Source organism: Rhinolophus ferrumequinum, chromosome 12, assembly GCF_004115265.2.
Source record: "Rhinolophus ferrumequinum isolate MPI-CBG mRhiFer1 chromosome 12, mRhiFer1_v1.p, whole genome shotgun sequence".
Classification (NCBI taxonomy): domain Eukaryota; kingdom Metazoa; phylum Chordata; class Mammalia; order Chiroptera; family Rhinolophidae; genus Rhinolophus; species Rhinolophus ferrumequinum.
This window is the reverse complement of record NC_046295.1, coordinates 71,022,268-71,037,992: the sequence shown is the minus strand read 5'-3', so window position 1 is coordinate 71,037,992 and position 15,725 is coordinate 71,022,268. Positions and strand designations below refer to the sequence as shown.

The following is a 15,725-nucleotide window of genomic DNA, read 5'->3' as shown; positions in this document are numbered from 1 at the left end:
CTTTCATTGGGGAATAGTGTGTACTTCCAGGACTTTTTTCCAAGTCAAGTTGTTGTCCTTTCAGTCTTAGTTGTGGAGGGCGCAGCTCAGCTCCAGGTCCAGTTGCCGTTGCTAGTTGCAGGGGGCGCAGCCCACCATCCCTTGCGGGACTCGAGGAATTGAACTGGCAACCTTGTGGTTGAGAGGACGCACTCCAACCAACTGAGCCATCCGGGAGGCAGCTCAGCTCAAGGTGCCATGTTCAATCTTAGTTGCAGGGGGCGGAACCCACCATCCCTTGTGGGACTCAAGGAATTGAACTGGCAACCTTGTGGTTGAGAGCCCACTGGTCCATGTGGGAATGGAACCGGCAGCCTTCGGAGTTAGGAGCACGGAGCTCTAATGCCTGAGCCACCGGGTCGGCCCCCTGGGGCTTTTCAACATGCCTCATCGTCTTTCCTTCCTTTCCTTTTAGGATCCAAGCTGTCCTAGACTTTTCTTGTATTTTCTTCACCCCAGTCCTGGAATCAACCATTTCTTCAAGGATCTTTTGTTTCTTTTACTGAAGAATGGTATTTAGAAACCAAGATCCTAATGAAAAGTGTCCTCATTACTACTGGGGTGTCATTACTTCTAGACCTTGTCAGTGGCCAGAGCTTGGGAATAAATGTAGGCATATACTGAAACATCTATAATTCCATGTCCAACTCTGTATGTGAGAGTGTGTGTATGCATATATATTAAGAAGGTTAGGGAAAGCTAGAATGAACTCTGTGGAATAGTATGAATTCGTGAATTCACACGAACCGTCCCTACCTTTCTTACTTTGTTAGTTATTGTTTAATCCACAGATTCTTCCTCTCTCCCTCCTTTTTTTTTTTTTTTTTTTTTGTAATTTATTTGTTGAATAAGTTGGGTCATTTGTTCTTTACAGTTTTTCATGTTCTGGATTTTGCTGATTGTGTTTTTGTAATGTCATTTAACTTGTGTCTCTGCTGACTGTCTAGTAATGTCTTTTGTGTGTGTGTTTCCCTCTTCCACTTTTAAGGATCTTTGTGATCATATTGGACCCACCTGGTTAATTTATCTTAAGTTCAGCTGATTAGTAACCTTAATTCTATCTGCAACTTTTATTACCTCTTGCCATATAATTTATCATATTCACAGATTCTGGTGAGTAGGATATGAACATCTTTGGGGTGCATTATTCTGCCTATTGTAGTGACCGAAGGTCACTTTTGTAGTGACCGCCTATTGTAGTGACTGAAGGTCACTTTTTTGTGTGTGTGTGTGTGTTTTTAAAATATCTTTATGAACTCAGATTTTTAATAGTTTTTATGTGTTTTAATTCATTGTTATTATCCTTGATGTTCTAATTGCCATATCTGTGGACAGTGGAAAAACGTATTTAAGTTGACTCCTGAGTTCTTTGGACATGAATGTGGAGTCTTTGATAGCTTTCTTCCTTTCTGACATGAGATGTCTGGGTTCATATTGTATATGACTGCCCCAGGTCTGGAATCATCCCTTCTGTAAGGCAGACTTTAGTGTGCATCAGAATCACCTAGAGGGCTTATTAACACACACATTGATGGTCCCTACCTACCTGCAGAGTTTTTGATTTAAGAGGTCTGGAGTGTGGGGTCCAATAATTTGCATTTATAGTTCCCAGGTGAAGCTGGTAATGCTGGTCTGGGGACCACACTTTTGAGAACCACTGCTTTTTTGGTGGGAATGCCATTTTGGTGGGAAATGGCGTTTAGAGACTGCAGTCTGGATGACGGAGGATGATTCTAGGCTTTTTCAGTAAAGGAAGGAAATAACAGAAAACAGAAGTTCCTACTGATTATTTCCTATTCAAATTTAGAATTACACATTTTAACTTCTTTTATATTGTATTTGTTTTCTGTTAGGCTTACAGTTTTGGTTTCTATGACATTCATAATTACTTATTTAATAAATATATACACACACAGTTTCAGAATAACAATACCAACATTATTTCTTCAAACACGATGCTACAATCTGTTTTAAGATTTTTTGCAGCAGCCCCTTTCATCCTTAGAGAAATACCCCATTAAGGATGCACAAATTGCTCTGCTTTAAAGTGACTGAAATAATTTCTTTCCGCTTGGTTAACCGATCAACCCCGATACACAGTTACATTCATGTTTTGTTTTTGTTCTGCTTTCAGTTTTAGGGGATTTTAATTTTATTTTTTAAATAATTAAACATTTAAATTGTTTCAACGTAACATCTATAAAATAAATTCTACTCTCTATCTCTGTCCCTTCTTCCTTATTCTTTCTTTTTCCTTGTAAGTAACCATTTAGTTTATTTTATGGGTAAATAAGTGGCAGTGTTATGCAAACTTTTTTCTACTGGGATCTGCGTTCCTCCTCCCTCAGTATATTCTGAAGGTTACTTTAGGGCAGCATATTTACAGACTTGAGTCCTTGTTCCTTTTCCTTCATAGCTTCAGAGTGCTCCATTGTGAACACGTGCCATAGTTTATTCCTTTATTGGTGGACATTGGGTTGTTTCCGTCCTCATGCTATTATGAATAGTGTTGCAGTATTTCAAAGAGCACATATTTTGAGGTAGTTATAGTCACACTGTATACTGTTTTTTGCTTTTTTTCCCTTTCACATTATATGAGTATTTCCATGTTACTTTGTAAATGTCATAATTTAAGACAGTTTTTTTTCTGATTTTGAAAGTAATACAAACTTATTTAGAGGTTTTAGAAACTCAGAAAAGTAAAAAATTAAAAATCAACTGGAAATCACCCATCGTCCCTCTGCTTAGGTGTACTGTTATTATTTTCATGTATTCCTTCATAGCCTTAACAACATTTTGTATGAATATTTAAAAAACAATCATCATATTATATAGTATCCTACTTTACTTTTACTCATATTTGTGCATTTTTCACACCGTAATCTTTTTATAATTAATTCCCTGTGATTGGATAATGTCTTTCTGGTTTCCCAGTATTATAAATAATGTTGTGATAAATATCTGTGCATAAAGCTTTTTCCAAATTTCAGATTATTCTTAAAATTGGTTTTCGTGAGACTTTAAATGAAAAGGAAGCACAGATTTGTTAAATCATCTGCTGGCTTGTTCTATTATAGCAGTAAGGTAAACAGGTGAGACATCACCACCTTGAAGTTTACGTCAAGTAAATTCCATTTTTTTCTTTTCCTTCTAGGACCTTAGAAACGAAATTGAGAAATTACGCAACGAAGTGAATGAAAGAGAGAAAGCAGTGGAGAAGAGCCTGTTGAGTGAAAGTAATCAAACATTGTACAGTCAAGGGCCAGTGATCGGACATCTAACAGGAAGTGCCAGCCAAATGGACAAGGACTTGTTGCTTCAGGTTCCAAAACTTTTTTTCTTTTGTATTTAAATCTTTTGACATGGCATAGGGCTTTTTTAAAAAACTGCTTTGCAGGAACATTTATGTAAAAATAAGGATGGTAAAAATGATTATCGTCTTCATTGCTGTATATCAGAGCACCTTAGAGCTTTGTTTATGTCATTCGGGCCTCTCCGGGCAGGGCGGTATGTCTGGCCACACACAAGCTCAGTGAAGAGAGGGAACTTATCCTGAGTCACATGACTAGAAAATGGCAGGTCCGATTCAGGCCCTGACCTGTTTTGCTCTAGCGCCCAGCCTGCTTCTCTGAGGTACTTCTGCTGCCCGTCCTTGCTGTTCCTTATTCGTGCCATGCCCTTTCGTTACACTGTACTTTTCCTTTAACCGTTCGTTTTTGTCCGGGAATACTGTTTTTGTCTGATCGTGTAGTGAATTTTTGATTCAGTTCAGACTTCAAGGTAGCCATGATGGATTCGACATGGGTGTTCAGCTCTGCTTCCTGCTGAAGCCTCATTAACATGGCAGGGGACAAAAATGTGCAACCCACAGGAACAGGAGAATGGGAGTGGTACCACGGCAGGTTGCTGTTTGCGTGATGGGCAAGTGGTAACCGCAGAGGATTCCACTTTCTCCACGTTTCTGGCACATGCCTTTGGCATGAAAAGCTAACAAGAAGCAAACAGATTTATCCTGCAGAACCCAAGAAAGCTTAGCAGGCTGTGGTGGTACCTGGAGCCTTTGTAAACAGGAGACTTGGCTGGCGTGCTGGGCAGTTAGGTGACCTTTTTCTCTTCCTTAGCAGGAAATAGGAGCTTTCCTTTCTGTGACCTTAAATCAGAGCTCTGGCCTGGGGTTCACAAGGTGCATCTGAAAGCAGGAACAGCAGATCTCTTTAGTGGAGGGAGCAGAAGTGTGCAGCCCTGGCTCTGAGAGGAGAAGAGACCAATAGCTGCTGACAGTTGGGGGTCCTCTAACAAAACAGCTGAGTCCCCACCTGCTCGTCTCGCAGTGAGGATGCCTCTCATAGACCCTTTCCACACTCACAGAGCGCTGAGAACTTGTCACACTTTTAAAATTAGTTGGATGGCTCACGTTCACGAAACAGGAGAAAAGAGTCTGATAGGAAAGGTAAAGGCCAACACAGAGAGAACAAAGTTCCTTAAGAGGAGCTAGAAACAGTGGAGGATGGGAAGAAAACTAGACAGCTTTTCAACACACTGAACACTGACATCTTTAGAGAAGAAATGAAAACGGGCTCCGAGAAGAAAAGAAGAATGACCTGTTGGAAAGTGGAAGTATGATTATAGGTATAATAAGTTTCGCAAAGAAAAGTTAGAAAAGTTGGAAGATAAAGTTGAGTAAGTCTTCTGAAAACAGAATTAAATAAACAATCAAAAAGATGGGATAAAGGGAGAGAAAAGAAGAAAGTAGAGGCTTGATTGAAGAGCTCCAATATATGAGGAACAGGAGTTCCAGAAAGATAGAACAGGCAAAGCAGAGGAAAGGAAATTTTCAAAGTCATAGAAAATTTCCAGAATGGAAGGACAGATAGCTCTACATTCAATGGCCTGCTCTTTTTGTAGCACAATAAATAAGACCTATAGCCCAAGGCACGTCTGTGTAAACTTTCAGAACACAGGGGTAAAGAGAGGATCCGAAAGGCTCCCAGAGAGAGGAGACTGTGGGTCCACATACAAAGGACCCAGACTTGAAATGACATCAGCCTTCTCAGCAGCAACACCTGAAGGCAGAAGACGGGAGAGCAATGCTTTGCTTTCAGATTTGTGAGGAAGAATTCTGTACTCAGCCAAGCTGTCAGCAAGCACGAGGGTGGAATAAAGGCATTTTCAGCCATTCAGTGCCTGAAATCATCTGCCTCCCATGTACTCTTTGCCGGAAGGAAACTTCTGGAGGAAATAATCAAACAAGAGAGACATGGGATCCGGAAAGTAGGGAATTTATGCAGGATGTGAAGGTAAGTCCCAGGCAGGCAGCTGGGCCACGGATGTGGAGATCCCGGATGTGAGCTGTTGAGGGAGCACGGCCGTGGGGATTTCTCCAAGAAACTGACATGGCGCCATCATTTACTTGACGTATTTGACTTTGTCTAGAGGAATTTTTCAGTTCTTCTAGAGAGTTTGGAGATAAATTAACATTAAGTACATAATTTAGTTTTATGAACTAAGTAAACAGAACAAAGCAGTTGGTACTAATTCCGAGAGAAGCAAAGAATTGGAAACTGAAAGGAAATGTAATCATGCAGCTCTATGTATGGCTGAGCTGTGAGCAGTGTTTGTGTGGCTATAGTAATGTAAATGTGGAATATTGTTTGGCTAAAATTGTGCTGTAACTTTTAGGAAGAGTGTTGGGGGGACAGATGATGTAAGAGCTGAATTTTTAAACTTCTCTGATAGGAACCAACAGATAAACTCTAACCGAAAGAAATCAAGAAATGTGAGAGTAGGAATGTAATACAGAAACATGGAAGTAAATAGAAGAAAGAGCTATAACGCGTCAAAAGTTGTTTTTCTTGGGAGTGGGACTCAGAGGTGAGAGAAATGGAGAGGTAGGGGCTGCTGTTTTCCATTGAAGCCCTACAGTAGTGTTTGACTGTTAAACAATATATGTGTATAATTGGGCTTTTGAAAAATAAAAAATGAAAAGTATAACTCAAGCACAACAGTATTATGACAGTTCTAGAAATTCAGTGTTGGTTATTTGATTCCTTGTTCTTCCTGTTACAATTCAATAGGTTTTTACAAAAAATTGCCTCTGCTGCTTGTTTATGTTCACCTAATTTCTTTTAAAAGTTTGACATGATGAATTAATTTTGATAGGTGCTTAGGAATAAGATGTGGTTCTCGCCCTTAATTTGCGACAGAGAGTGGGCAGAAGCCTAGTTCAGCAGTTACCAGGTTTTAAGTAGTTAGGAATACATTCTGTGCTTGAACTTGGGTACAAGAGCAGAGAAATGGTCTCCAGTCCTGTCTTTATGTTGGACGCCAGCTCTTCTGAAGGGGTCAGCGAGGGGAACCCTATTTACATCATTATGAGGGAACCTTTCATATGTGATCAGACCCCGAAGCAGTGTTTGCAGTCTTGCCTTTTTCTTACTGGAAGTCAGATCTCCTCATAGATATGGGTGGTTCAAGTTTTGTCAAATTTGTAATGTTTCAGGGGAGACCAAACTTGGTTGGGTTGTGGTATACAGTCAACCTAATCACTGCAGGAACCCCGTAGGATAGGAAACAGACCAGAGGTCACACCCTGGCCAAGGGGACTCGGGATTGGAGTCCAGTCCCATGGGGACAGGGCCTGGGCCTGTCCTCCACAGTCACTGGGAGGCCGTCACAGGGGTGGCCAGAAGAAAGGATTGTAATGACCACCTCCATGCTGACGTGCTGCTCTCCTAGTTGTAATGACAGACAAATGGAGTACGTTACAGGTTTGTAATCGCCTAATATTTTGGGATGATGGAAATGACTTAGAGGATGATGGGTATTGTGAAGAAAAAATAAAATATCTTCTCTTAAAGAGTTGGGGAAAATCTCTTAATATTGTTTCTTGATGAAAACTTCTTATGATTTGTTTTGTTTCTTTAGAAATTCAATGAAAAAGATTCGGAAGCAATACAGCAGAATCGTTATTTAATGACTGCAGAGGATTTCAAGTTCAGGAGTGAAGACTTAATAACAGAAAAGTGCTCTTCTCAACTGTCACCCGACAGCAAAAGCATCTCTGAGGTAAGCCTGACTGAAATTGGACGTGCACGTGCGAATTCATCTTCTTTGCTGACACATATTTGGTAGTTCCTTCGACCTAGCGATCCTCAGGTACCTTCTTGCTAATCCTTGAGCTTACTCCAGGCAGGAGGAGGGGCTTACTCTGTCCGCCCTGCAGACCAGCATCCCGCAGCTGAGCATGCGTGTTTGCACTCACTGCACCGGACACTGAGAAGACGCAGCTCGTTAGAAGATGAGCCTCGTGTTTGCTCTTCCGGGCTCACCTCTCCAGAACTATGTAATCTTGTGTTAAGACAATCTTTCTGTTCAAATGCACACAAAAAAGGGGCACAGCAGGCCCCCAATTATCTTTCTGTTCTCATTTTCTTTCGTTCCCCGTCATCACTAATAACAGCTAACTTCTTGCCGATTCCTGAAAACGCCATGTTTGGGCCTCTGTGCCTTTGCACATGCTGTTCCATCTGCTTGGAATGCCTTTTCCTTTCTTGTTTACCTGGTGACTCCTGAAGCTCCTTACATGCCACTCTAGTGTCACCTTCTCTGTGGTGCCTTCCCTGGACCCGATTAGCAGTGACATCTCCTCTTCCTCTCTGGTGCACAGCACTTTGCACGCCGATCTATAGTGGCATGTAGTCGTAGTGTTGTTGTTCCAGGACCCGCCTTTCTGCTTTCCCCTCCCTCGCGCCCCTGCACACTATAGGCAGGCACTTCAGGGGTGGAGAACTGGCATTCGTGTTTGAATCCCAGCATCTAGCCCAGGACCTGGCTCGGTAAATGTTTGTTGAGTGAATGAATGATTCTGTTGCTTTGTGAGAGATGCGTAGAGATTGTTCTGACCCCCAGCTTGCATATAATGTAACTAGGCAGCCAGATATGGGAAAGGGAAGGAGTTCACTGTTGTTTTTTTTTTAAACTTGGCTTTAATTAGGTTCATGCATTCAGAAGACAGAGAACTCTTACACAAATTAGTTCTCTGATGAATGGCTCTGATCATGACTTGTGGTTTTGTGAAGGGTGATTCTCAAAATAATTAACAACTTAGTGCAACTTGGGCATAGCTATAGGAACAGACTCAGGCGGCAGGGCAGGGGGAAGGGTCCTGGAGGCCTGCCCTTGTGCAAGGACCAGCCCTGTAGTGACTGGGTCTTGGAGAGGGGCCGGTTCCCGTGGATGGATCAGTTATTTTACAGCTGGTGTGGAAATAGTTCAGTGTTTTAGCACCAGTACTAGCCATTGCGCTGGTCCAGAGGGCATCCTTGGCGGAACAGTGGAAGCTCTTTCTTAACTCCGAACATTTGTGGATGAGCATTTTTCTGTATCGCTGGAATAAGAGTGTCTGTATAAACTAGTGGAGCCCTGGGGCCAGGCCAGAAGTCGGGAGGCCTGGATGCCTCTCTTGGCTCTGTCACTACCTGAGTGACCTTGGACAAACCCGATAACTAAATCTCACAGGGCTAATATTTTGTGTTTTTAACTTACATATAGTTGTTTCACTTTGACCAATTTTAGTTGGGTGTTAAGATGTACACTGATTTGTAATAAGGCACAGTAGTCTGTTTTGAAACAAGATAGCAGCCCATCAGGGTTTTAGATGAACAGATCTTCACTTATTTGAATGCATTTAGCTAAACTTTGCTATTTTGAATCATGTTTTAGTCATGTAAAAAGTATCTAAATGTTGAACAGAATGTTTATAAATTTATTGAACAGGCTGAGTATTTTAAAATTTAACCTCATTAGTTTGATCACCTGTACCACTTCGTTTTTAATTTTTTACGTGGTGTTTGTAGTACTTTCATATTACCGCAAGTATAAAACTCATTTCACGGGCATTTCAATTATATTTAGATCCTGATGATGTTTAAATTACTGTGCAAAATACCTGAGTATTTTAGCAAAGGTTTTAATTCTGTTCTGTAAGACTGATTGCAAATTGTGGATAAAGAATTATAAAATTATCATTTAGGAATTGTAAATTTCTAGGTGTCAGTTTAAGAAATCCCAATTGTTGCAGCCTGCTGTCCCCTGTCCACCTCCCTCCCCCGTCCCCAGCGCTGGGAGGTACACTTTTCAGATTATAGTTCTCTCTTTTGGAAAACATGGATTCCCTCTGCTGTGCCTTTGGCCATTTGGTGTTGACTTAGGCTTGACCCTCTGACCATTTCTGCACAGAACTTGAGGCTGTGATGACGTGTCCATCGACTCTGGGCAGTCTGTTTTCCTTCTCACCGTTGTGTGAGCCTGAGAATTAATGCTGGGTGATCGGGGAATTGAAGAACAGAGAGGAAAACACATGGACCATATTTAACTTGCTGCAGCCAGAGATTTATAGCTTGGCTGTTGACATGGTTGGGACATCGCTGCTGAATTTCCTGAGTGTGAAAAGAAACGTCTTTGTTGCAGAGCTGTGACATAGCTTCTGAAATAGACACCATCTATCTAGAAGGCCACTAAATTGCCCTGATTACCAAGAAGTGAGCCATTAAATTTTCTCTTTCCATGTCTGCTGCCTCTTCAGATTGTGGTCAGCACATCACACGCGTTTCCTTCAGGTCATCAAGGAAACTGTGGGAGAGCAGATGTGGTGTCGTTATATTGGAATTTCAGTTCTGCTGCTTACTAGCTCTGTGACCTTGCACAAGTCACTTAATCTCTCTGAAACTCACCCTCCTTCCTAATCTGTATGGTGGGGAATTACATGCTTATTTCCTGAGAGGATTAGAAATAAGGTAAGTGTGTTAGTTAAGGTTCTTTGGGTTGCAAGCTATAGAATCCATCATTGAGTAGTTTGAGCAAAACAACAATAGAAGGGAGTATTTATCGGGAACATACTGGGGGCTGTCACTGAGACAGTATGTGACATACAGTATGCTGCGAGTGAGATTGTGGCAGCTCCGTGGATAGCAGACGTTGTAGACTTGTCTTTGACCTGACTCACCCATCGACTCCCAGACTTCTGGGGTCTCCATTGAAATTTCTGAATCTCTGGAGAGAATCGTACTGGGTTAGTGTGGACCCAGGGGTTGGCTCACAAAGGAGAGAGGGGTCTTCCAAGGACTCAACCCTGTATTTCAGGGACAGTTCTCAGGTGAAGCAGGGGAATGGTGGTGAGCTGGGTGGGTCGTCGTTCTCCGGCTGTGGAGAATAACTGCAGAGTCGGACATATAGTAGATGTGTGGCAATCTCAAGTTTTCTGTGACCTGAGCAACCTCCTGTCTGAGTTGTTTCTTGTTTGGAGGAGCTGGGTGGAGGGTGAGGGGTGAGGGCTGGAGGGTGGGGGTGGGGCGTGGGTTGTTCCTGCTCAGAGGTGCTTCTCCTTCCTCTGCTCCGGGCAGCCTGGCCCTCTGCCTCTATGCCGAGGAGATCCACTTGTTTGTCAGCTCTGCTGAGGGAGCCAAATGACTTCATTCTAATGGGGCATGATTCAACGCAGGAGAATAGGTGATTGATGAAATGTGACCCAGATGGCTCCGAAGAGTTCATTTATTTCACATGGGTGAGCAATTTGCTTCTAGGAAGACGTTGACTCACTCCGACTTCCATTATGCAAAATATCCACAGGAATCTCTGCTCTTAAGATTCCTATCAGTCCCTGTGTTCCTTTCTTACCTATTTCATCATCAAGTCAGCAAATATCTGTGGCAGTGTTTGATCCGTGCCACGTACTGTGCTGGGCCCTGTACACTGCTGCCCGCAAGGAGCACCCAGACCTGTGAACAGGTGAGGTCGCTATGCCCTTGGCCTTTGGGGTGAGGGAACCAGAAGAGGGCATCTCTCTGTCCGGGAAGGCTTCCTGGTGAGGATTTGGCCTGAGCAGATCCTGGAAGGTGTCTGGAGTCTGTCTGTAGAGGAGTGACTGATGGATGTGGTCTCTGAAGAGGAGTGAGGAGTTTCCCCCGGCGCTTGGATGGAGGGGTTTCCCAGTTCCACGGAGATGGAAGGGCAGGAGGAAAGCAAATGCAGCTGTGGTCAGCTGGCAGGTGGATGGTGGGGCTGAGGAGAGCAGTGACCTGAGAAACTGGTAAAGATTTGGAACAGCTGCCTTTACAAAGAAGAGGAGAGGGCGTGGAGCCAGGAAGCCAGGCCTGGGCACCACAGTGGGTGGTCCTTTAGGGCTGAAAGCCCAGCCCGCAGCGGCCCAGTTACGATACAGGGTCCCCAGGATTGGTGGTGTTTCCCTGGGCACACATTTCCGCACCTGGAGGGTACTCCGTCCACCAGAACTCCATTTTTATCTGTCTTTTATCCTAGCCCTTCTTGGTTGGCTTTGAAGTTACATACCTAAGCACAAATTCTGACTGCCAGTTGTTAGCTGAACAAGTTACCTCTCCTGTCAGAGAATCAGTTTATTCATCAGAAACACGGGAAGATTAATATATCTGCCCGGGTTGTGATTAGAGATGATTTAAGTCAAGTACCTAGCATGGCACGGGAGCATAGGAATAGTAGTTATGGCTGGTGTTTATCAAGTGTTTACTCTATGCGAGGTGTTGTTCTGAGAACTCTATATAGATGAACTCATTTCATCTCCTTAACAACGCAGTGAGATACATAGAACTATTTCCTCCATTTATAGGTGAGGATGTTGAAGCACAGAGAGGCTGAATAACTTGTTAAGGTCACACAATTAATAAGGTCACACCCTCTTAATCATCACTGCCTCAAAAGGCAGGGGGGTGCTCAAGAAACAGTAAGTTTCCTTATTTTCTCTGTCACTGTTGGCTGGCGTTTATGTGGCAACAGCACTGACATTACCCTTCTCAAGCCCCCAGTGCTTTGTGTCCATTATGGGGCCTTGGCAGGTGCACTTGGCGCCTGGCCGCCCTGGCCTTGGGCACGCTACTGGCCCTCTGTGCCACGGTTCCCTCCTCACCAGAATGGGCAGAGTGGTCACATCTGTGCTCATTGGGTTGTTGTGGGGATTAAATCAAAGGAGAAAATGCCCGGCAGGCACTGAGCACAGGCTGACAGGCTGCGGACTCTGTGGCTTCTTGGTCCTGGTATCCTGTTGAGTTTTTCCCCAGTCGCGTCTCTGGGACCCTCTGTTCGCACACATGGCGTGTGCAGGTGGGAGCTGAGACAGCCCCACGTGACACTGTTGCTGTGTGCAAAAGGCATGTGGGAGCTCCCTGTGCCAGTGACACGTGGCAGGATTTACAAAAGGGCCTGGCATTTCGAGCAGTCATGGTGCCTCACTGCTCACGACCAAGCTGGTGTTTCAGCCTTTACACCTTTAATTGGCAGGTGTTGCTGCGGCCTGGTTTTGTTCAGGGCTGGAAGCATAGCAGTCTTCTCTCAGGTCAGGGCTTCGGAACCATTTTTTGCTGTCTGCATCCGTTTGGTAGTCAGCTGAAGCCAAGGGCCTCTTCCCTGGAAAAATACTTAAATGCACAAGATTGTAAAGGAAACCAATTATTTTGAAATTTGGTTATCAAAATATTAAAATGTATGCTAAAAATGGTGCTGCTTTATGAATGTGTAAGTAACAAGATCGAGTGGCGAGCGCAGTGACTGCTGTAGTTTTGAAGCCATGATAAGACATATTTTGAGATACCGCAACATATACAAAGTCTCCATTTCTTTTGATGACAGTCACAGGGAAACAGCTCAACTGCTGTGGTTTGTAGCAATAACAGGGTTCCGTCAGTTCATAATTGAAGGCAGTGCTAAACTTAGGGGTTAGTGAAAGTAAAGATGTGGTTTTTCCCCGCTGTTCGTATTCACGCAGCCCCTGAATTTTAATCAGGTTCGGAATCCTTGCCCTGGGTAGTGTGTTAACTCCAGGAGAAAGCGTAAGTCAGGGTGAAATTCAAGGGCTGCTTGCAGCTCCTGTCCCGCCATTACCCCCGTGTGTCCCCTCCCAGTACTGAGAGCATCTAGGCTGGGCTAGCTGCTCTGCGCACATTAACTTTATTTATTTTAACATCTTATTTTGAAATGATTTCAAATATATGGCTTGTTACAAGAGTGAAGGCGTTTACTTTTCCTGAGCCATCTGAGAGTGAGTTGCCCACACGAAGCCCTGTCACCTTGGAACACGTTAGGGCATGTTTCCTTTAGGCAGGAACACCCTGCTGTGGAACACGGTGCAGCCACCACAAGCAAGGAGTTCGCAGGGTCGCTGCCTTCCGGTCCTCACACTCATTCGTGTTCACAAGTTGTCCCGTGAAGCCCGCTGTCGCACAAGGATCCAGTTCGGAGTCATGCACTGCGTTTGTCTCGATTCTTAAGTCTCCAATCCGGAGCAGTTCCTCCGTCTTTCCTTGACTTTCATGGCCTTGATAGCGTTGAAGTGTCCTGTAGAATGTCCCTAAGTTGGGGTTTCTTGGTGATTGGCCTCAGGCTGGACGTCTTGGGTAGGAGCATCACAGGAGCGACGCAGTCTTCTCATCGCGTCCTACCCAACAGCACGTGATTCAGGCTTGTCCCATTTTGGCCATGCTGACCTTGATAACTTTATGAAGGTGATGTCTGCCAAGTGTCTCAACTATATAGCTAATCTTTTGTCCTTTGTAATAAGTTTTTTGTTTTTTTGGGGGGGGGCGGTGAATCTTATGTAAATACCCTGATCTTCAAACTTGCACCCACTGGTTTTATCATCCTTTTATGTTTCTTGGCTGAATTTTTTCTTATTATGGTAGTTGGCAAGTGGTGATTTTTCTAATCCCATTCATTCCTTCTACATTTATTAGTTGTTGTTCTACCGTAAAGAAAAGCCCCCTCTTCTTCTTATTTATACATTTATTCATGTCACAATGGACTATTTTATTTGCTAGGTTATAATCTGTAACTATCATTATTTATTTTGCAGCTCAAATTGTTCCAGATTTGGCCTTTTCAAACTGGCTCCTCTGTCCTTCTGACAACACACACTGTCATTATTTAAGCAGTCCCTTATTTTCTGGCACAACAAAATGCTAAAGACAGATCTTGTTACTGTCCTTGATTTTCTTCCCCAGTACTGGCATTGGCCATTTATCTTGGGATCCCTGTTTCCTTATAGAACACAATTTAACTTTTATCTGCTCTATACCTCCATGAGGTGGTAGATACTGTCCACCATTTTACTGGTAGGAATACCAAGTCTTCATTAAGTAACTTCCTGAGATCCCGGAACTGGTAAGTTGGCAGAGCCGAAATTTGAACTTTTAAAAACAATTTCATATTTGTGAATGTTGATTCACAAAATCACATCCCCATTTCATAAATGAGGAGGCTAAACCTGATAGAGGTTTGTTAAGCTCGTTACCTAGGTCACTTAGTTAGTACTATGTGGCAGAGACCACCTCAGGTCTCTTCATTATCACTCTGGGATGTCTGTAAAGCGTGACTCACTTCTACTTTGATATAAAGTCCCTTGTCCCTAATACTTGTCAGGTTTTGGTTTCTGAATTTCTTATCTTTGGAGCAAGAAGAAGTGTGGAAAGACAGATAATCTTCGTAGTGTTGTAAAAACGGTGACCAGCAGCTCTGAGGGGTGGCTGTTTCACGATGGACGAATAGGAAAACTATGATGATTCTTTCATTGCAGCTGTTTAGTGTTGGAAGCACCACACAGCTCTCAGCTTTCTGAGGTGATGGACGGTCATTCCCCACTCCTCCTGCAGGTGGCGCGCCCTGACTGTGGCCTGATCCAGAGCCTGGCACAGGGGATCAACATTTAGATTTAGAAACCAGAACTGCCCACATATGTTTGCATAATGTAAGGACGTGCTCTTTCAAAATTCTTCCCTTAATGTCCGATGCCCATTGTCATTTTCAGGAAAAGCAACAGTTAGACTATGAAGAGCTGCTTCAGGTCTTAAAGAAAGAGCGGGACATCTATAGCCACCTGGTAAAATCTCTGCAGGACTCAGACAGGTAAGGGTTCCTGTTTGGGTATCACATGCATATGAGTGTGAACACACACACACACACACACACACACACACACACATTTTGAATAAGTGCTCGTGTTTTGGAGGCAGCAAAGCCCTACTAGTTTGCTTAGGAAGCTTATAGTACTTAGATGGTGATTGCCTTATTTAAATCTCATATACCCATTTTCTATCAAGAATTGCCTGACTTTTGGCAACAAACTTAGAATAAAAATCTAATCTCTCAAGATTTTTATACTAATCATAGATTTAGAAAGTCCTATGTATCATCTCAGATGATCCTCACAACTGTTGTGTGAGGGAAGTGTTAATGTTATTCCTGTTTTCTGTAATAGACATTAAGTGACTTGACCAAAGGTGGTGAGGGACAGACCCCGGGACTCAAACAAGTCTCTGCGTCTTGGAGTGACTTTGTCTTTACAGAATTGCTGATATAAATCGGTGCCTGTGAGGCGGCGTGGAGTCGATTACAGGCTCGTGGTCTTGTCTGGCCTTAGCTCTGTGTCCACAGACACGTGACCTGCACTGGGCCTCCGTTTGCCTGTCTGTAAACACAGGGTGGGCCTCAGTGATTTCTCACATTAAGAAATCATCTCTCTGACACACTGGGATAGTTACAGGGGAAAGGAGTGGTGTCTGGGGTTCATTTCAAAACAGTGCAGAAGCAGAGGAAGTGGACAGGGATACCGTGGAACACGGTTGGCCATGGCTCCTTGGTTGTTGGGGCTGGGGTGTGAGCAGATG

General features: G+C 43.5%; 1 protein-coding gene across 4 annotated transcripts in view; it reads left to right on the top strand.

The window, feature by feature from the left end:
• CDK5RAP2 (CDK5 regulatory subunit associated protein 2) overlaps positions 1 to 15,725 on the top strand; it is a 169,538-nt gene that overhangs the window by 68,494 nt on the left and 85,319 nt on the right. For all 4 annotated transcript variants that reach the window (XM_033123488.1, XM_033123489.1, XM_033123491.1 and 1 more), the window contains exons 13-15: positions 3,194 to 3,361; positions 6,964 to 7,104; positions 14,867 to 14,964. In XM_033123488.1, coding sequence (XP_032979379.1) covers positions 3,194 to 3,361; positions 6,964 to 7,104; positions 14,867 to 14,964 — 407 coding nt within the window. The remainder of the gene's footprint in view (positions 1 to 3,193; positions 3,362 to 6,963; positions 7,105 to 14,866; positions 14,965 to 15,725) is intronic.